At 38.9% G+C, this 20,126-nt stretch overlaps 1 protein-coding gene across 4 annotated transcripts in view; it reads right to left on the bottom strand.

Moving 5' to 3' along the window:
• Nucleotides 1–20,126, bottom strand: part of LOC120092051 (WW domain-containing protein) — an 85,059-nt gene extending 64,933 nt beyond the window's left edge. For 2 of the 4 annotated variants that reach the window (XM_090307452.1, XM_039050244.2), the window contains exons 1-5: nt 19,986–20,126; nt 19,482–19,834; nt 7,346–7,380; nt 7,191–7,269; nt 3,496–3,705 (exon numbers count right to left, since the gene is read on the bottom strand). In XM_090307452.1, coding sequence (XP_090163578.1) covers nt 3,496–3,705; nt 7,191–7,269; nt 7,346–7,380; nt 19,482–19,832 — 675 coding nt within the window. In that variant the 5' untranslated portion in view covers nt 19,833–19,834; nt 19,986–20,126. The remainder of the gene's footprint in view (nt 1–3,495; nt 3,706–7,190; nt 7,270–7,345; nt 7,381–19,481; nt 19,835–19,985) is intronic. The other 2 variants (XM_090307453.1, XM_090307454.1) reach the window with 1 other exon arrangement.

Here is a 20,126-nt window from a genome sequence, read left to right as displayed (position 1 = left end):
TATGGGTTATTATGTTTCCATTCTGTTAGGTTAGTTACTCAAGGGTCGGTTTCCTTATAGTTGTTAGGCTAGTTGAACAACCAACTGCCTTAATTTGTTTGAATTGGGGAGCATTTATTTTCTCTAAATAGTCCTAGATATAATATTGGTTTAGTTTTGATTTGATCTATTTGAAGTTCTCCTTGTTTTTCATTTGTATCCTTGTATTTGAAGCATTAAACTCTTTTTATTTCATCAATGAAAAGATCTATTTCCTTAAAAAAAAAAAAGAAAAGAAAGAAAAAGAAAAAACAACAACAACAACCAACTGCCAATGTTTTGAGTCATCTCTTCCAACAAGAAAAATAAAAATGCTCTCTCCTCTCTCCTCTCTCCTCTCTCCCCTTCCCTCCCTCCAGCACCCCATTCTGACCTAACTCTCTGCCCTCTCCCCATCTCCGACCAAGCTTTGCCTATTCCCACCAATCTCAGCCCTCATCTGCAACCCTCGGCTCACCAAACTCTCATGGCCCATCCATCGACCCTCCCTTCCAAGCCTAACTTAGCCGTCGAAGTTATTAGCTGTAAAATCAAGGATAGCCACTTCTGTGCCCTCATCCAAGCTGGTTCAGTAATCATAGAAGATGTGGAAGCCTAAAAGCAAATTTCCTTGTCAAAATCGCAGCTACTTTGATTTGTGGAAAACATCTCAACCCTTTCGAAACTTCCAACATCTAGCTTCTTAGTCAAAAGCGGGCAAGATGCTCCTGGTGTAACCAAGAATTCTAAAATCAGAGTCTATTCAAACTGGTTTTTAAGATGTGTAGTGTGGCCTGCAGTTGGAGGACGATTCTTCATTCATGTTCCATTAGGAACTCTTAAGTCAGGTTGGCATTCCTTCCTTATCTTGTTAAATGATGCTTTGTCCCTCTTTGAAGCTGAACAGGTGACAAAAAACCCCCGCTCAGTCCCAAACTCCTATGCAGACATAGTAAGGGGAAGAATGGTTAAGTCTATTTTTTCAGAAAAACAGAGTCCCCTGCTCCCTCAGAACACCAAAAAAAAAAAAAGCAAAACTAATTTTTGGGTTCAAAAACATCAGGATGTCCTCAAAGAAGATTTCAATAAATTGTGGGTAGTCAACCGTTTTTGTGAATTCAATGAATGGAAGGAAGTTTCAGAGGTATTAAGACAATGGTCTAAGTCTAAAATTTTCATCAATCCTCTTTCAGCTAAATCAGTCCTATTAAAGCTGGAAAAGGGGAATTTGGAAGATTTGATTAAGCATCCAGATGTGTGGCAAAAAATAGGACATCTTCACCTAAAGCTTGAAAGGTGGAACACCAAATTACACAGCCGACCAAGGGTAGTTAAAGGATATGGAGGTTGGATTTTAATTAAAAATCTACCATTAGAATTTTGGTGCAAGCAAATATTTGAAGCAATTGGTGCTTATTTTGGTGGATTAGATGCAATAGCCATAGAAACTTTAAACCTTTTAAATGTGGCAGAAGCTAGAATTCAGGTTAAGAAAAATTTATGTGGGTTTATACCAGCAACTCTAGAAATCACAGATGAAAACAGGGGAAGCATCTTCCTTCATTTTGGTGATATTGAATTCCTAAAGCCTCCAAAGAAGGCCAAGAGGTTTTTTAATGAAAAGAATCTCTTAAATCCGGTAGACAAAGTGCTAGATTTAATCAAGTATTGATAGATGAAGGATTATGTGATTAAAATGAGGCTGAGCAATGGTCCTTCCTCAAGACAGCAGTCAATCACTTGAACTTCTCCAAAAATCCCCTGTTTTCAAAGGAAATTTTGTCCCAAACGGCGATGAAAGGTGTTAAACAACCGGAAAAGGAGAGTCAAGAAACTTCCCCATCAAAAAAGTTTACTCCAGTGACTTTTCAGATAGATGGAAGAGAAGTCAGCCTGTCGGAAGCTAATAAAGGTGAAGATCAATCTGGAATTTCCCCTAACCGGTTTAGTGTGAACAAAAAGAAAGAGAAAGAAGAGGAATCATTAAGAGGAGAGAAGGAGTATCATTTATTGAGGAGAGAACCTCTAGAAAATCCAACTCATTCCAAAGGAAGTCCAATGGTTTCTACATTACCAATGGCCCCCTTAATCTCCTCTCTCGAAATCCCAACGGCCTCCACTTCAAATTTATCTTTCGAGGAAGTCCAACAGTCTATTTCATTAAAGCAAGGAGATTTTTTATTAATGGACAACCAAAAAGTCCATCTGAAAGCCACAGCCCCTCCGTGTGGTGATATTTTGGCTTCCAAGTAGTCATTTGATTTTCCCGCCCATACAGAAGGTCAATCATCACATTCTGCCACTCCCTTTCACACCTACGAATCATTGAGAAAATATTCATTAGGTGGCTTTTCCTCATCCCCTCCCTTACCTGGAATTAATCCAAAAAATACAAGCAAGGTTTCCATCTTAAAACCTTTTCGAAAACACTTCATAAGAAAGAAAACTTCCTTCCAAAACAGCTGGACTTCTCTGTTGAATGCAGACATTTTAGAGAACTGTTGCATCAAGGTACAATTACCTTCCGACACCTCTTCCAGGTCAGTATCTTATCCCTCTCATCCCTGCTCCTCCTTTCAAGATTTCAAAGTCCGAGACTCACAAGTAGCCTTTATAAGAGGCTTATCTGACCCCTCGATGGAATTTTTTAAAGGCTATGACTCAGATGAAGACTCCCTGCTCAGTATTAGTAGTGAGGAGAATGGCAGCCTAGTCCATGACTTCCTCCAAGAAGAAGAGTACCTTGATTATGAGCAGCAACAAGACTTGCACTGTTTGTTCCAACCTGAAGAAAATCTCAACACAGTTAGTTTCATCAACTCTTGCATTAAGCCCATCGAAAAAGGAGATATTCCCAGCAACCTAATGAACAACCTGATTTCATTGGTAGAGGATTGTGGATTGATTTTGGGTTAATTACAAGAACTCAACATGAAAATCATTTCATGGAATACTAGAGGTTTGAATGATGCCTCCAAAAGATTGGCAGTAAGAAGAAGTGTCAGAAAAATCAATCCGGATTTGGTCATGATCCAAGAAACCAAGAAAAAGTCTTTTGACATCAAATTCATAAAAGAAATTTGGAGTTCCAAAGATATAGGGTGGGAGTATATGGAAGCACAAGGTCATTCAAGAGGCTTGTTAACCATGTGGGATGAAAGCAAGATCACTGTGACAGAAGTTCTTAAGGGAGGCTATTCATTATCAATTAAATGCATTACATTATGCAAGAAGACAGCTTAGGTCACAAATGTTTATGGCCCTATGAATTACAAAGAAAGAAATCATATTTGGCCGGAATTATATTCACTTTCAGGGTATTGTTGCGAGTCAGTACATGGGAGGAGATTTCAACATCACTGGAAGGATTCAAGAAAGAAATCCAACAGGGAGATTAACAAAAGGGATGAAGAAGTTTAATAAATTTATTGATTCAGCAAAATTATTGGAAATCCCCCTTGGAAATGGCCAATTTACTTGGTCAAGAGAAGGTCCTCCAGCTTCTTCTTCACTTCTTGATAGATTTCTGGTATCAAATACTTGGGATGATATCTTTGCAAATACTAGAGTAGTAAGATTGGCAAGAACATGTTCAGACCATTTTCCAATACTTCTTGAAGCCGGATCGTTTGAATGGGGGCCATCTCCCTTCAGATTTTGTAACAGTTGGTTATCCATAGTAGAAAGCTGTAAAATTGTTAAAGACACTTTGTCAATGGATGTTCAGCAAGGTTAGGTTGGATTTGTCATCTCTATGAAGTTAAGAAAAGTTAAAACAGCCCTTAAAGCTTGGCATGTAGATTTTGAGACAGCAAAAAAATCAAATGAGGAAGTGTTGTTAAAAAAATTAGAGGAAATTGATCAACAAGTAGAAGCTCATGGTTTAACAGATTCAAACAAAAGTTTGAGAAATGTGTTGATGGCTGAACTTTTTTCCCATTATAGAACAGACGAAAGAAATCTAAGACAAAAAAGCAAGCTGAATTGGCTAAGTTTAGGGGATGAAAATACAAAATTCTTCCATAAATTTTTGGATGCAAAAAAAAAAGGAATCTGATTTCTGAGCTCATAAATGATCAAGGAGTAGCAACCAATTCTTTCAAAGAGATTGAAGACCTCATCTTAGATTTCTACTCCATTTTATATACCAAGTTTCCAGGTCAAAGAACAGTACCTCTCAACCTGAAATGGTCCAAAGTTTCTACTGTTGATAATGCAAAGCTGACAGCAAGGTTCTCTTTGGTAGAGATCAAATCTGCCCTAAATCTGTTAGGTAAAAACAAGGCCCCTGGACTGGATGGTTTTACAGCTAAATTCCTTCTCAAATTTTGGGATTTCTTCAAGGATAAATACCTAGAACTTTTTGAAGACTTCTACAATAATGGAAAGTTAAATTCATGTATAAAAGAAAACTTCATCAGCCTTATTAAGAAGAAAAATGATGCTACTCGGGTATGTGATTTCAGGCCAATAAGCCTAACTACTTTGTCTTACAAATTAGTAGCTAAAGTGTTAGCAGAAAGGCTGAAAAAAGTAATGCCAAGTATAATAGAGGCTTCTAAAGTGCTTTTATCGAAGGAAGACAAATTTTAAACCCAATTCTTATTGCAAATGAAGTGGTTGAAGACTACCGTTCCAAGGGGAAAAAAGGGTGGATTCTAAAACTTGGTTTAGAAAAGGCCTTTGACCGGGTTGATTGGGAGTTTCTTGAAAAAATTCTGGTTGAGAAGAATTTTGACTCAAGATGGATTATGTGGATGATGGGTTGTATTTCTAACACAAAATTCTCAATCTTCATAAATGGAAGACCTTGTGGCAGAATTCAAGCTTCAAGAGGAATAAGGCAAGGTGACCCTCTTTTTCCTTTCTTATTTCTACTAGTCAGTGAAGTTTTAAATGCATTACTATCCCAATTTCAAGAAAAAGGCAAGTTTGAAGGTTTTATTGTTGGCAAAGACAGAATCCATGTTTCTATTTTACAATTTGCGGATGATACTCTAATTTTCTGCCAAGATGACAAAGAAAAACTCAGCAACCTAAAGAAAATACTTGAATTATTTGAGTGGTGTTCGGGGCTGTGGGAAAAATCAGCTTTATGTGGCATCAATATAGACCATTTCAAGTTACAATCAGAAGCAGCCCTCCTAAATTGCAAGGCTGTCTGCCTCCCATTTATGTACCTTGGTCTTCCTCTAGGGGGATACCCTAAACAATTAGCTTTTTGGCAACCAGTGATTGACAAAGTCCAAAGCAAACTGGACAAATGGAAGAGATACAACCTCTCAAGAGGAGGTCGCGCCACCCTATGTAAGTCAGTTCTTTCTCATATACCAACTTACTATATGTCACTTTTTCAAATGCCAGAAAAGGTGATTCAAACTCTAGAAAGAACATTGAGGGATTTTTTTTGGGAAGGGCATTCCGGAAGCAAAATAAATCATCTAGTTAAATGGAGCATAGCTTCACGGTCCCAAGAAGATTGTGGTCTCGACATTGGGTGTTTGAAACTCAGAAATCAAGGCCTTCTAGCAAAATGGGGGTGGAGGTTTTTCTTTGAGGACAACTCACTTTGGAGGAAAGTAATTATAAGCATTCATGGAAGAAGTAAGTTTGGTTGGCATACCAATGGTAAATTTTCCACCAGCCTTAGAAGCCCATGGATTAATATTTCAATATTTTGGTTAAAAGTGGATTCCTTGGCAGCCTTCAAGGTTGGTAACGATGAAAGGATAAGCTTTTGGAGAGATCCTTGGTTGGATTTGGTTCCTCTAAAAATCTCATTCCCTAATCTTTTCTCTATCTCCACCAAACCCGAAGGTTCATTACAAGATTATTGGGATGAGATTTCAACATCTTGGACTTTTCATTTTAGCAGACTGTTAAAGGATGAAGAGGCAGAAAACTTCCAGCTACTTGACTGGAAAACTCAATCACTGTAAACTTAATTCGATTCCTGATAAAAGACGGTGGTCTTTAGAACCAAGTGGGTTTTTCTCAGTCAAGTCTCTTGTAAAGCATCTATCCTTCTCCCCAATTGGTCAGCTACTAGAATCAGCCTTATGGAAATCTAAGAGCCCTAGAAGGGTGAATATTCTGATTTGGATCTTGCTGAATGGCTCTCTTAACAGCGCAGATATCCTCCAAAGGAAGTTACCTACTCACTATATTTCTCCACAGGTTTGCACTCTTTGTTGGGTAAACTCAGAATCTCTCTTGCATTTGTTTTTCCAGTGTGTTTTTGCAGAAAATTGTTGGACATCTCTCTTCAAGTGCTTTAATGTTAGCTGGATTCTTGATAATGATTTTAAAGCTAATGTGCTTCAATTCTTGATCAGGCCACGTTTGAAGAAGAAGCCAAGACTACTTTGGACCAACGCAGTTAAAGCTTTATTATCAGAAATTTGGTTTGAAAGAAATCAAAGAGTATTTCAAGACAAAGCTTCCTCTAGTTCCGTTAAATTTGATATCACCCATATCAACACCTCCTCCTGGTGCTCGCTTTCTAAAGCTTTTCAAGACTTCTCTTTACAAGACAAAAACCTCAATTGGAAAGCCTTTATTTTCCCGCTCTCTTGATTTTGTAACAGCATAGTGCTGGTTATTATTTTCAGTTTAACTTTCAGATTATCATTCGGTTGTAAGCCTTGTCATTTGCAAGGCTCTCTTCATTTTGTACATAGCTTTGGATTCTAGTCTTTCTTGGAGATGATGAGAATGCTAGGGAGGTGTCAACCTAGTTGAGATGTCCTGGTGCATTTGCTGATCCGTTTTTGTGCTTTTTAGTGTGCTTGATTGTTTTGCACTTTATGTTTGTTTCCTTCTTTTCACTTGTAACATCTTTCATTATCTTAATAAAGTGGATTGTTTCTTGTTCAAAAAAACAACCAACTGCCTTAACCAATGAAATTTCTTCTTTAAGTTCTGTATAAATGAGCTAGTTGAAATCAAAATGGGCGTGTGATATTGTTCTCGAATTATAGTACACAACCCTAGTTCACCTTTTTGTACATTTATACACTCAATACAAGACATTTGTTTCTCAAGAAAGTAAATAAATGGGGACCACGGTGGCAGTGATGACATACAGCTCTATTGATGGGTGTGGTGTTGCTATTCTACATTCTAAAGAAAAGTCATGAATGGAAGTTTTATGAAGGTAGAAAATCACATACTTTAATAGTACTTGGGTCATAACGTTCTGAAAAGATATCTGATCGCTCAACAGGAAGTCCATCTGCACCCACGGAGTCTCTGGGAAAGAAAATATATTTAGTTTCCATTATCAATTTGAACTGTAATAACTCAAAAACAAATGAAGAACCATCACCTTTGGCTACGAATAATATTTTGGGTAGCAAGTTCCTGTCAGGAGGGAAAAAAAACTAATTAAAGTGTTTGAAAAACTAACAATTTATTTAAATAGATAAGAAACAGTGTCTTGCATATCAATAAAATTTCAAACGGAGAGCTAAAGAATCTAAAGAAGAAATAAAATAAATATATAATTCTCTCCAATAAGACCCTTCACAATGGTCGTAATAACACCTACGAATTTACGTGGATGGGCAAGAAAATGGTCCTCCTCCCTCTCGGTAAGAATGAAAACAACATAAGGGTATCTTCTAATCTTAAAAGACAACTCTTTTTCCTGACAAATGGTAAAGGTTTCATACAAAAGATGAAAGAATGATAACCATCCGTAGCTTTCATAGTTATGTAGGATACTTTTGATACCCCCAACCCTTCCAATCTAGATCCTCGAATTTCCAAGCTTTTAAAAGACTTTCCTACTCTAATAAAAGAACCTAAATCTCTCCCTCCCCTTCGCAATATACAACGTCACATAGATCTTATTCCTGGAAGTTCACTACCAAATCTACCCCACTACAGAATGAGCCCAAAAGAGTATGCAGCCTTACATGAACAAATCCAAACTCTTTTAGAAAAAGGCCATATAGAACCAAGCCTTAGTCCATGCACCTTCCCCGCCCTTCTAGCTCCAAAAAAAGACGGATCTTGGAGACTATGTGTTGATAGCCGGGCCATTAATAAAATTACAATCAAATATAGGTTCCCTATACCCCATTTATTTGAACTATTGGACCAACTACGAGGAGCTACACTTTTTTCTAAGATAGGTCTTAGGAGTGGATATCACAAAATCGAATTCGGCCGAGAGACGAGTGAAAAACAGCTTTTAGGACCAACGAAGGCCTTTTTGAATGGCTAGTTATGTCTTTCGGTCTTTCCAATGCACCTAGCACATTTATGAGACTTATGAATCAAACTTTGTTACCTTTTCTAAATAAATTTGTTGTCGTTTACTTTGATGACATTCTAATTTATAGTCCTAATTATGAGGCACATTTAGAACACCTGCATTCTGTTTTTACTGTTTTAAAGGAACATGTCATATATACCAACTTTAAAAAAATGCTCTTTTCTTCCAACTGAATTGTACTTCCTACGCTTCTTAATAAGTTCACAAGGTATTCGAGTAGATCCTAGGAAAATCCAAGCTATTGTTGATTGGCCACAACCTAAATCAATCAAAGAAATTCAAAGCTTCCTAGGATTCATCCTTTTATCGAAGGTCCATCAGAAATTTCAGTACACTTGCAGCCCCATTAATTGCTTGTTTAAAAACTAATGAGCCTTTTACTTGGACTGATGATCAAACAAAAAAAATTCTACATTAAAAGAAATTCTTAGTTCCACCAGTTTTAGGATTTCCAAACTTTCATAAACCTTTTGAAGTCTCAGTAGATGCATCAGGGATGGATAGGTGCTGTTTCTTTTAAAAAAAGAAACAATCCATTGATATAAGAGAATAGCGAGCAAAAGCCCAAAGTACAATAGAGTTATACAATGAGTGAAATAACAACCGAATACCAAACAGATCAGCTAGCGCACCCGGACGTCTCAACTAGGTTGACATCCCCTTAGCACCTTCATCACATCCAAAAACAAACTAAGACTAGCTATAAATATAAGAATAGCACAAAGCATTACACTCCCCAAGAAGAACAAACATGGGCAAAAACAGAAACAAACAGTCTGAAAAACAAAGAAAACTGCCGGCTACCGAAGAGGCTAAAAACCATCACTCGAAAGGGAGGCAAACACTCTCCAATTGAGATTGAATTCTGATAAACTATAGCTATTAAAATGCTTGGAGAGGATACACCAAGAAGAAGCAAGCCGACGGGCTGATTCGAATCGATCTTGGCAACCAAGAGCCTTATCATGAAATACCCTTTGATTTCTTTCAAACCAAAGGTTTGTCAAAAGAGCCTTGACCGCATTAATCCACAATATACGGCTGGATTTGTGGAGATTTATACCAACTAAAAACTGCAGCAAGTTACCCTTAAAATCATTGCTTATAACCCATGAAAAATTGAAGAAGGACAGCAACTTCTCCCAACACCAAGCTGAATAGGAACACGCAAAGAAAAGGTGGAGGGAATCTTCAGACGAATGTAGGCACAAAGGGCATATTGAAGGAGAAATATAGCTGGTTGCCAACTTTCTTTGCAAAACCGAAGCTACATTCAGCTGACCAAAAAGCATTATCCAGACTAAAATATTGATCCTTCGCGGGCTGCAAGTCTTCCACAGGGTCGAGTAAAGAGATTTGTCCAATGGGGAGGAGGGGGAAAGGTGTATTTTAAGGGAATTAACCGTGAAGAGACCCGAGGCTGAAATTGACCACTCCCTTTTATCAACATCCTCTGAAATTTTCCTTGTTGCAATAACCCCAAGCTGCTCTTGAAAAGAAATGATCTCCTCATCTTTAAACAAACGACGAAAGGTGATTGACCAAGCGGCCAATCTGTTGTCCCAATGGTCAACAACCAAACCATTTGGAAACAAGGTGATTCTGAAGAGACATGGAAATAAGGTACTGAAAGGGGTCACTCCTTCCCAATCTAACCAAAATGCAATTCTGCTGCCATTTCCAAGTTTGAAAGTGGCCAAGACTTCGAAATACTGATCCACGGGCTTTTCAAACTTCTGCCCCCTTTACCTGCCGTGTGCCAATTAAAAGGATCCGAGCCATGAATGCTTCTAATAACTTGACCCCAAAGAGAGCCTTCCTCTTTGAAAAATCTCCAACCCCTTTTAGCAAGTAGTGCTAAATTCATAGTTTTGAATCCACCAAGGCCGAGGCCTCCATTTGTCAAAGGTTTTTGCACCAAAGCCCACTTCACCAAGTGATTTAACTTGCTGCCATTGTGTCCTTCCCAAAAGAAATTCCTTGTAATCCTTTCCAATTTTGATGCAACTCCATCCGACAATAGAATATGGACATAAAATGCGTTGGGAGGTTAGACAATACTGACTTGCATAATGTGACTCTACCTCCTCTTGATAGGTTGAAACGTTTCCATTTGTCCAATTTAGCTTGAAAATTGTCCAAAACTGGTTGCCAAAAAGACAGATTTTTCGGGTACCCACCTAAAGGCAGCCCAAGGTATAGGATTGGATGATGATCAGCCTTACAATTTAATGAAGCAGCAGTGGAAATCAACTCATTTTCATCCACATTTATACCATAAAGGGCTGATTTATCCCAATTTACTTTCTGCCCTGAACACCATTCGAAAAACTCCACCGTTTACTTTAGTTTTGCAAGCATGTTGCTGTCATATTTACAAAATAATAGCGTATCATCTGCAAATTGAAGGATGGAAATTTGAATTTTATCTTTGCCAACCACAAAACCTTCATAAAGACCGGCTTGAATAATCTTGTTCACCAAAGAACTTAAAACTTCACTTACAAGAAGGAAAAGGAAAGGTGAGAGGGGATCACCTTGCCTAATATCTCTTGTGGCAGCCACCCTTCCCCTTGGTTTACCATTAATGAAGACGGAAAACATTGGATTTTTAACGCAGCCCATAATCCAATCTATCCATTTCTGACCAAAATTTTTGCTTCTCAACACCTTTTCTAGGAATTACCAATCAACACGATCGAAGGCCTTTTCCAAGTCAAGCTTGAGAATCCACCCCTTCTTCTTTTTCACTCTATATTCCTCCACAGCTTCGTTAGCAATAAGAATGGGGTCTAATAATTGCCTTCCTTCAATAAAGGCACTTTGGGAAGAAGCTATAATGCTAGGCATAACCAATTTTATTCTTTTAGCCAGCAACTTTGCAACAACCTTATATAAGACAGTAGTTAAACTAATTGACCTGAAATCACTAACCTTGACTGCTATTTTCTTCTTTTGAATAAGACAGATGAAGTTTTCTTTTATACACGCATTAAGCTTACCATTCTTATATAAATCTTCAAAGGTGGATTGCAGATTGTCCTTGATCAAGTGCCAAAATTTCAACAGAAACTCCACAGTGAATCCATCGGGTCCAGGTGCTTTGCATTTTCCAAGTTTCCTTACAGCTGCCTTAATTTCTTCGGGTGAGAACTTGGCTTGTAGGCTTGAATTCTGATTTGAATTGATACATGGCCAATCTAGGTTCAAAGGAATATGCCTTAAACCCGGGGATTTAAGGAAAATGTTGCTGTAAAAATTTAGGATTAATCGTTCAACCTCTCGAAAAGAAGTCGTCGGCACCCCTTGATCGTCTATTAATTCAAAAATAAAGTTTCTTCTCTTCTTTGCAGCTAAGTATTTATGAAAAAAACTTGTGTTTTCATATCCCAGCTTGAGCCAATTCAACTTACTTTTCTGAATTAGATTTACTTCCTCCAGTCTATAAAGAGACATTAAATCTGACTTCAAAGTGGATCTAAGTGCCAATTCACTACTAGAAAGGGTAGAGCAATCGGCAAGAGCATCCCATTTTCCAATTTCTTTTAACAGCCCCTCTTCTTTCCTTCTTTGATCTTCTTGGAATTTCGAATGCCACTCCTTTACTGCTGTCTTTACCTTTTTCAGCTTCTAATTAAGGGCAAAACCAGCCAACCTTGAACATTACTGCTTGACCAAACTGTTTCAATAAGTTTGACACACTCCTTATTGAGCAGCCAGTTGTTACAAAATCTAAAAGGGAAAGGACCCCAGCTGAAAGACCCTGCTTCTAGCAAAATTAGAAAGTGATCTGAGAAGGATCTGACTTGCCTATTAGCTCTAGAATTTTCAAACAGCTCATCCCAAGTTTTAGAGATGAAAAAGCGATCTAATAGAGATCTTGAAGCTGAAACACCTTCCCTAGACCAACCGGACCTCCAAAAGATTGGCTTGGTCTATGAAGTTGTTAAATTTCCTCATTCCTTTAGTACTTCTGCCCATAGGAAATCTTTCATGCTCCCATCTTGTAATATCCATTTCATGCGCCAAAAATTTGGTTGCAGCCTCAACGACCAACCGTTAATCCAGAATGAGACGAAAATTCGTGACTATAGATTTTAGATGAGCTGGAAGGTCACACGGGATGGCTGTAGAGATGGAGCCAACAACCATGGCTTCTGAAGAGCTATCCTCCTCTGTCTGAAACAGGGGATTTAAATCAGGTACAATTGGAGCTTCTTTTCTTGTCTCTTCTGAAAATCCTTCAGATCTAACCCAATCCCCTTCTTCACTACTCACACTGAAGGGAGAATTAAGGAAGACATCCCCTTTATCTGTTGAAAAATCACCCGGGTTGGAGCTTGGAGAACCTCTCAGAAAAGTATACTTTGAATTAGGTAGAGAAAAAACAGAGTGTTCAAAAAGAGGAGAGAGAGGAGGAGGGGGGCTGACTTGAAACTTTGAGGCTGACCTTGAATTGAAGTGCAATGAGCTTCTAATAAATCCGGGTTTCAAACAGCCACTGATTTGGCTTTAAGACTTGATTTCTTGATTGAATCTTTCACAAGCTTTCTTTTGATGAAATGCTTTGGGAAGGATTTAAAGAGGCAGAGGGGATGCTTTGCTTTGTGTTGTCGTTTAGCCCCTGATTTGCTAGGCCTTGGCACTGATTTACAGCAGGGAGGGAGATGTTACGCGGAGGAGGAGACTGAATTTTTTAAGGAGAACTCAGGAACCGGCAGAGGCAGGGGAGCCAGATTTTTAGTGGAAACAGGGGAAGGAGGCTTAATCGGGTTGGAGCAGGGGAGAATTGTAACGGACTTGGTTGACGATTGGACTTCTTTGGTGATTGGGAAAAGCAAAGCTGCCTGCCGCAAATTAAAATTTAACATAGGTACTTCCGCATCACAAATTAAAATTTAACATAGGTACTTCCGCGTCACAAAGTCCTAAGGATTTATCACCTTCTTGAGTAAGCGGCTGTTCAACTTCAAAAGGCAAGAAGCCGGCTACACAATCATTTTCTCCCTTCTCTCTCTTCTTAAAAACCCGAGGCGCCTTTTCAGCTTTGTCATTAAAGGGTTGTGACTGTTCAACTTCTTTCACAAGAGACCCTTTACTTGCAAGAGGTTGTTCGACTTCTTCGGCTAAAATGGAGGAAGGGGTGGTTGGAGTTCCCGTGAATCTTCCCAGTGAATGAGGAGAATGTGGCTTTTCAACTTCCTCCGCAAAACTTGCAGCTCTTTGCAGGGAACTCTTTTTTGAGATTGGATTCGGGTTTCTTGAGAAATTAGGCTTGGAATGAGAGGAGACAAGGAAGGTCCAATCCGAAATATCTAAATTGAAATTGACTCCTTCATCTTTAATAACTTCATTCAACCAAACAAGGTCAATTGAATTAGAAAAATCCTTAAAGAATAAATTCCCCACAGACTTGGATGGAGCTTCTAAACAATCAATATCTCCAAAATTTAAATAAAAATTCCCACGATTTGTATCCTTCATTTCGATTGTAGCCGGCATGAACCCACAGAGGTTTCTTCTAACTTGAATTTTGGCTTCTAAACAATTTGTTAGGTTGAGAGTTTCTGAAGCAATTGATTCCAAACTCCCAAAATAAGCACCTATGGCTTCAAACGTATTTCTTCCCCAATAATCCAGTGGAAGGTTCTTGATTGATAACCATCCTCCGAAACCTTTCATTACTGAGGTTCTTCCATGCCTTGTCGGATTCCATTTTTCGAACAACAAGTGAAACGGACCAAACATTTGCCATTTGCCCGGGTTTGAAATCAGAGCATTCAAATCACCATTACTGACTTTAATTAAAGTTTTATCTGCAAACAGGGAATTAATAGTAACACTGGATTTGAAGGCCTCACTCAACACTTTTGAAATTTCCTTCCAATCATTATAGACCAAGAGCCTTGAGATGAGCCATAAGCTACTAAAATCTTCTTTGAGAACTTCATGATCCTTTTGAATCCAAAATGAGCTCTACTAAAATCTTCTTTGAGAACTTCATGATCCTTTTGAATCCAAAATGAGCTCTTACTCTGTTTTACTAAACTCTGAACAGAGGACTTCTGAAGTGCAACTGTATTAAGCTTTGGGGGTTTTGAAACCGACTGAGGGAGCTCTTTTCTTCCTTTCACCACTTCCGAATATTTTTTCTCTTGATGATCTTGCTGAACAGATGGATCTTTGAAGATGTGAATGTTGGCTTCAATCATATCCTTGAACTCTTGCCAACCAGATTTTTCATCACCATATGGAACGTGAATATTCTTTCTTCCCCCTGAGGCTGGTCACACTTCACACTCTACAAACCACTTATCATTAGCTCGGAATTTGGCTAAGCGGATGAAACTCTCATCTACTCTTTCCTTTAGCAAAAAGAATTCAAAAGTTGGACCAAACAATAGTCTTCTAAAGCTTTCTTTGAGCCAAATGGCTGAGGCTAAAGAAAGGAACATGGACTGGCCTCTTTTCAAATCTTCCACAAGGAACCCGGAACCCTTTTGCCACATACAGAAAAAGTGATCCAGAATATTACAACTTTTGATCTCCATGGCCGAAAAACACATAGACACAACGCACAGCGAGCCACGGGAAGGGGAACCACTTGAGAGTGAAGGAGAAGAGGGAAACAAAAGGGAAAGGGACACGGTTAAGGTGAGGATCCATAGAGAAAACCAGCGAGGTGGTTATCGGAGGGGGAGGGAGGCTGAGTTGGGATGGGGAAGGAGAGGGAGGAGTAGGAGGGAGGGGATGGATAGGTGTTGTTTTAAGCCAAGACAAACATTCCACAAAATATTTTAGCAAAAAATTAAGCCCCCTAGACAAAAATGGTCTACTTATGAGCAGGAACTTCAAACAATGGGAACACTATCTTTTGGGTAGAGAATTCGTACTACTAACTAACCATTTTTCCTTGAAGTTTTTACATTCTCAAGAAGAGGTGAGCAGAATGCATGCTCGATTGATTCAATTCCTCCAACGTTTTGATTGTCACACACACCTAGTAAGGTCAATAAAGTGGCAGACACTTTAAACAGGAAAGGTACGCTTCTAACTCTACTTCAAGGAGAAATCCTAGCTTTTGACCATTTACCTGAACTTTATGCATCTTACCCGAATTTCCAAAACATTTGGCAAGCATGTTTAAATCATATTCCAGCTAAAGATTTCCATATCTTTTATGGGTTTTTATTCAAAAACGACACTTTATGCATTCCTCAAACCTCCCTTCGTGAATCATTGCTGAAGGAAGCACATGAAAGAGGCCTTACAGGCCATTTTGGTCGAGATAAAACATGGGCAGTCTTATTTTCAAAAGTTTTTTGGCCCCAACTCAAAAAAGATGTAGCTAATTTTGTGAAAAGATGTTACATTTGTCAATCATCGAAAGGATCAAGTTCTAACCAAGGACTATATACCCCATTACCTATACCCGATAATATTTGGGAAGATCTCTCTATGGACTTTGTCCTTGGTTTGCCAAGAACCCGACGAGGTTATGATTTGGTCTTAGTAGTAGTAGACCACTTTAGCAAAATGACACATTTTTGGCTTGCAAAAAGACTAATGATGTGTCTAATGTTGCAAATCTTTTTTTCAGGGAAATTGTTCGACTTCATGGAATACCTAAAAGCATAGTATCCGATAGAGATGTTAAGTTCATGAGTCATTTCTGGCGGTCTCTTTGGAAAAAATTTGGCACAAATCTCCTATTTAGCACAACGAGCCATCCGCAAACTGATGGCCAAATAGAGGTTGCAAATAGGACTCTTAGTAATCTTCTAAGATGCTTAAGGGGGAACAAACCACGTCAATGGGACCTTTCCTTAGCTCAAGCTGAATTTGCATTCAACAACATGGTCAACCATTCAATACAGAAATGCCCCTTTGAAATTGTCTATACTCATGTACCTAGGTTAACATTAGATCTTGCTAATATTCCCGTTTCTGTTGATCTTAGTGCTGAGGCGAGCATAATGGCTGATCAAATTAAAGCAATTCATGATGAAGTTCAACAACACCTTGAAACAAGCAACTCAACATACAAATCCAAGGCCGATGAACATAAACGAGCTACTGAATTCCAGATTGGAGAAATAGAGATAGTTCACTTGAAGAAATGTGAACTTCCTACAAGTTATCATTCCAAGTTAACATACAAGAAGATTGGCCCATTTCCTATCCTAGAACGACTTGAACAAAACGCCTACAAGGTTGATCTACCACCCACTATGAAGACCAGCTACCTAGGTCATTAAACTAAATTACTGGTTTAGCCGGTCACTTCTTTGTGTATAAATAGGCTTCCAACCTTTCCATTTAATGATATTCAAATTATTTCTTTTAAACTTGTGGTGTGGTGCATCACGCTACTCTTCAACAAGGATAAAGCCACAGTAATTGTTTTCAACCTCAATGGAGGTTTCAATAAGGTTTAAATTCCTCAATGTTTTCATAGCAATTGTCCCTGCAAGCTCCCCCAATCTGTTCCAAAGCACTTTTGTTTCAATCATGCAGAGGACTCTTCCAAACCTTAATTAGACTTCCATAACCTAAACTAACCTTTAGATTAAAATCTTTTGTTGGGAGTTTAGCTAGGGTGCCATTAATACTACGAACCGTTTGTAGCGCTGTTTGCCTTAAATGTCTCTTTCTCCCTCTTGGTGTCATCTGGTGCCATATGTGTCGCAAGCATGCTAAAACACCAATTCATTTGTTTTTGCAATGTCCATTTGCTGCTAGTTTTCAGGATAGTGTTTTGTCTACTTTTGGATGATCCTATACTTGCCCTAATAGCATCTCTGCGGCTTTGGCATCATTGCTGGTGGGTCATCCTTTTAGTAGTACTAAGAAGACGATTTGGTTGGCCATTATACATGCTTTCTTTTGGAGCTTATGGGGTGAAAGGAACAGACGGCTCTTTAATGATTCTTTTTCCTCTTTTACTCGTTTTATGAAATGCGTTTTGTCTACTGCTTTTTCTTGGTGTAAAACCAAGCACCCTTTCAATCATTTCAATGTACCTTTTTTAGTCGGTAATTAGCTTTCCCTCCTATAACTCCTTGTAATATTTGGGGTTCTCCCCTAATTCAAAAACTAAACTAACCTTCAGCTATACAATGCAAAAAAAGGTTCTACCTCTAAAAATGCAAATAGAGATTCTTAACAACCACCCAGCCCTTGTTTCACCATATAAGTCGAGCTCAATATATGTAATCTTAGTCAACAAGGAAAGGGCTGCACGTTGAAATAGTTTCATGGTGTATCAATCACAATGAAACCATCTTCTAGTAATAATAATATTATTTACTATCTCATTTAAAGTCCTCTTTTAGCAGGTGGAAAAAAAGCTAGGAGAACTTAAGGTTGGCGGTTGCGACAACTCCAAAGGAGAGAAAATAAGTTTCTAGTTGACCAGTGTCAAGCTATGTTCGAAGAAGAAGCTTTGAAAGAGGTTCCAAACTTGCTAAGAAAGACCTTTTGTCCATCTTTGTTATATCTTATATGTCTTGGGGACAAAGACAACATTTCATTCCTCCATCATACACAGAAGTTCTAACATCTTTTTGGAAAAATTCCATTTTGGTCACTATAATCGGGGACATGTTCTATTTTAGTTCCTGTATATCTTTTTTATAAGGAACAAGAAACTGTATAAATCACAAAAGAACAGTCTAAGGGCAGAGAGGCGAGAACTCCTCCCCCGAGAAAACTAGAGCAACAAAAACCCCCAATTTTGGAGAATTCGAGCAATCCTGTACAAAAGAAAACCCGATGTCTAAGAGTCCAAGAGGAATAATTTGTACAATGTAACAAAAATCAACGAAGAGTTAAACTCATCTTCAAAATTCCTCCTATTCCTTTCTTTTCAAAACTCCCACATAAGACCCGGGGCAGCACACCCTCAAAGAACTTTTGCTTTACCTTTAAAGTGCCACCCAATTAGAGCTTCCAAAAGCCAACCATCCATCTCCTCCGAAAGACAGATTTTTAAGTCAAAAGCTTCAAAAGGCAAAACCCAGCCACTTCTAGAAAAGTTGCATTTAAGAAGCAATTGGTTACTGGATTCCTCCCCCATAAAGCATAATGATCGTCGAAGGGGATAAACAATGATTTCTCGCTTCCTCTGCCACCTCTCACGAGTACTAAGACTATTATGGGTGAGACTCCTAAGGAAGAAGTTTACACTTTTTGGAATACTGAAGTTCCATATCGCATTAATCATTGGGTGGAGAACACTGAATATTCCAAGGACCAGTAGGCTCTATCAGTGCCATCCCTCAATCTAATTGTGTCAATCATCGAGACAAGACCATTCCAGCTATCAAATTCGTTGTCCTTAATGCCCCTTCTAAAAAGTGAAACCAAGGTCTCAATCATTACATTCACTGTTCCAACACTCATTCATGATAGCATCCTTCTTACGAGAAATGAGGAAAGAAAACTTCTTTCAAAGAAATTTCCCCTACCCATATGTCACGCCAATTTTTTTTTCTCTCTCCATTATTCACTTTAAACTGAATGAACAAAAAGAAAGCACTGTTATTAGCAATGTTAACCCACAATCTAGCCTTGATGGCTCCTTTAGGAGGGCAGGTCATCTACCCGTGAGGCTCGCAGCCGAATATGCTTGCAATCAAAACTCTCCACAAGGCAGTTTCTTCATAGGCAATCAACGAGGCAGTTTCTTCGTAGATGAAGCACCAAAGCCGTTTAAGGAGCATGGCATTGTTCCTTTGCTGCAGACAGCCCACACCAAAGCCCCCATGTTGAAGAGGCAGAGAAGTTCGGCCCCATTTAACCAAGCGACTACCCGTCGGAAAGGCTCCCCCTTCCAAAAGAAATTCCTCACTATTCTTTCCATATCATTTATCATCATAATAGGAGCTTAAAGATTGAGAAACTTTGAAAATGTTCAAGTCTATTCTCTGTACTCTAAAAAAACCATAAAATTAGTCCCCATTAGAACGGAGGTGATGACAGGGAGCGCCATCAAAAATAGTTAGGAAAAAAAAAAGCTTAAAAGACGATTAACTAAGACTTCCATAAAGGTGAAACATAACATGAGGGCTAAACGGAAAGCAAAAGGAGTCGGGCTGAATGGGGGAGCAAGAGGAGAGAGCACCAACTAAGCTAACAAAATTCTAAGGAAATTGAAAAACTGAAATATATTCGTGCATACCTGTTCCCTCAACACAGCATCCTGAACAGCACTGTCAATATCTCTGGTGTCGTTAACATGTGACCTGAATTTGCTAGAAGATGAGACGGCAATGTTAAACACACTATCATGAGGAACAATGTCCGGATCATTCCCAAAACTTCGGTTTGTCTCTTGAGAACCCTGAGCTTCTCCCTGTTGGCAAGGATAAATGTGTTTGCCCAACTTTTCAAGTTCTTGCACTTCATTTTGGGGATGATATTGCGATTGAGCAGCCGCTAATTCCTTGAGGGATTTATCTTCAACACTAGAACCAATTATAGTATTGGACGAGTCTCCTGAACCTGCAATTGCTGCAGTAGTAGTCGGCATCCCTGGAAGAGTTCCAATTTTGAAAGCTTTACTGTACTTGACCAGCTGCTTGTGATAATTTGAGACAAATTGAATCTATGGCAGAATGGGCGATGCGAAGAGATGCTTCTGAGTCGAAATGAAAGATGTACCAAGGCGTCGAATTGAAAAAACCTGGTTATATTTGCTGAGGAGTGATCAAAACAATCCGAGAAACCCACCGACCAACCGAATCCGCCGCCCTCGCCGCTCTCCTATCCTCTGCCGCCGCCGTCCCCTCTGCCCCCATAGGCCGAGTAAAGATGGCGAAATTTG

This window comes from Benincasa hispida, chromosome 11 (assembly GCF_027475165.1).
Source record: "Benincasa hispida cultivar pf3 chromosome 11, pf3_genome.v1.1, whole genome shotgun sequence".
Lineage (NCBI taxonomy): Eukaryota > Viridiplantae > Streptophyta > Magnoliopsida > Cucurbitales > Cucurbitaceae > Benincasa > Benincasa hispida.
The sequence above is the reverse complement of the archived record's forward strand: the minus strand, read 5'-3'. Positions and strand labels throughout refer to the sequence as shown.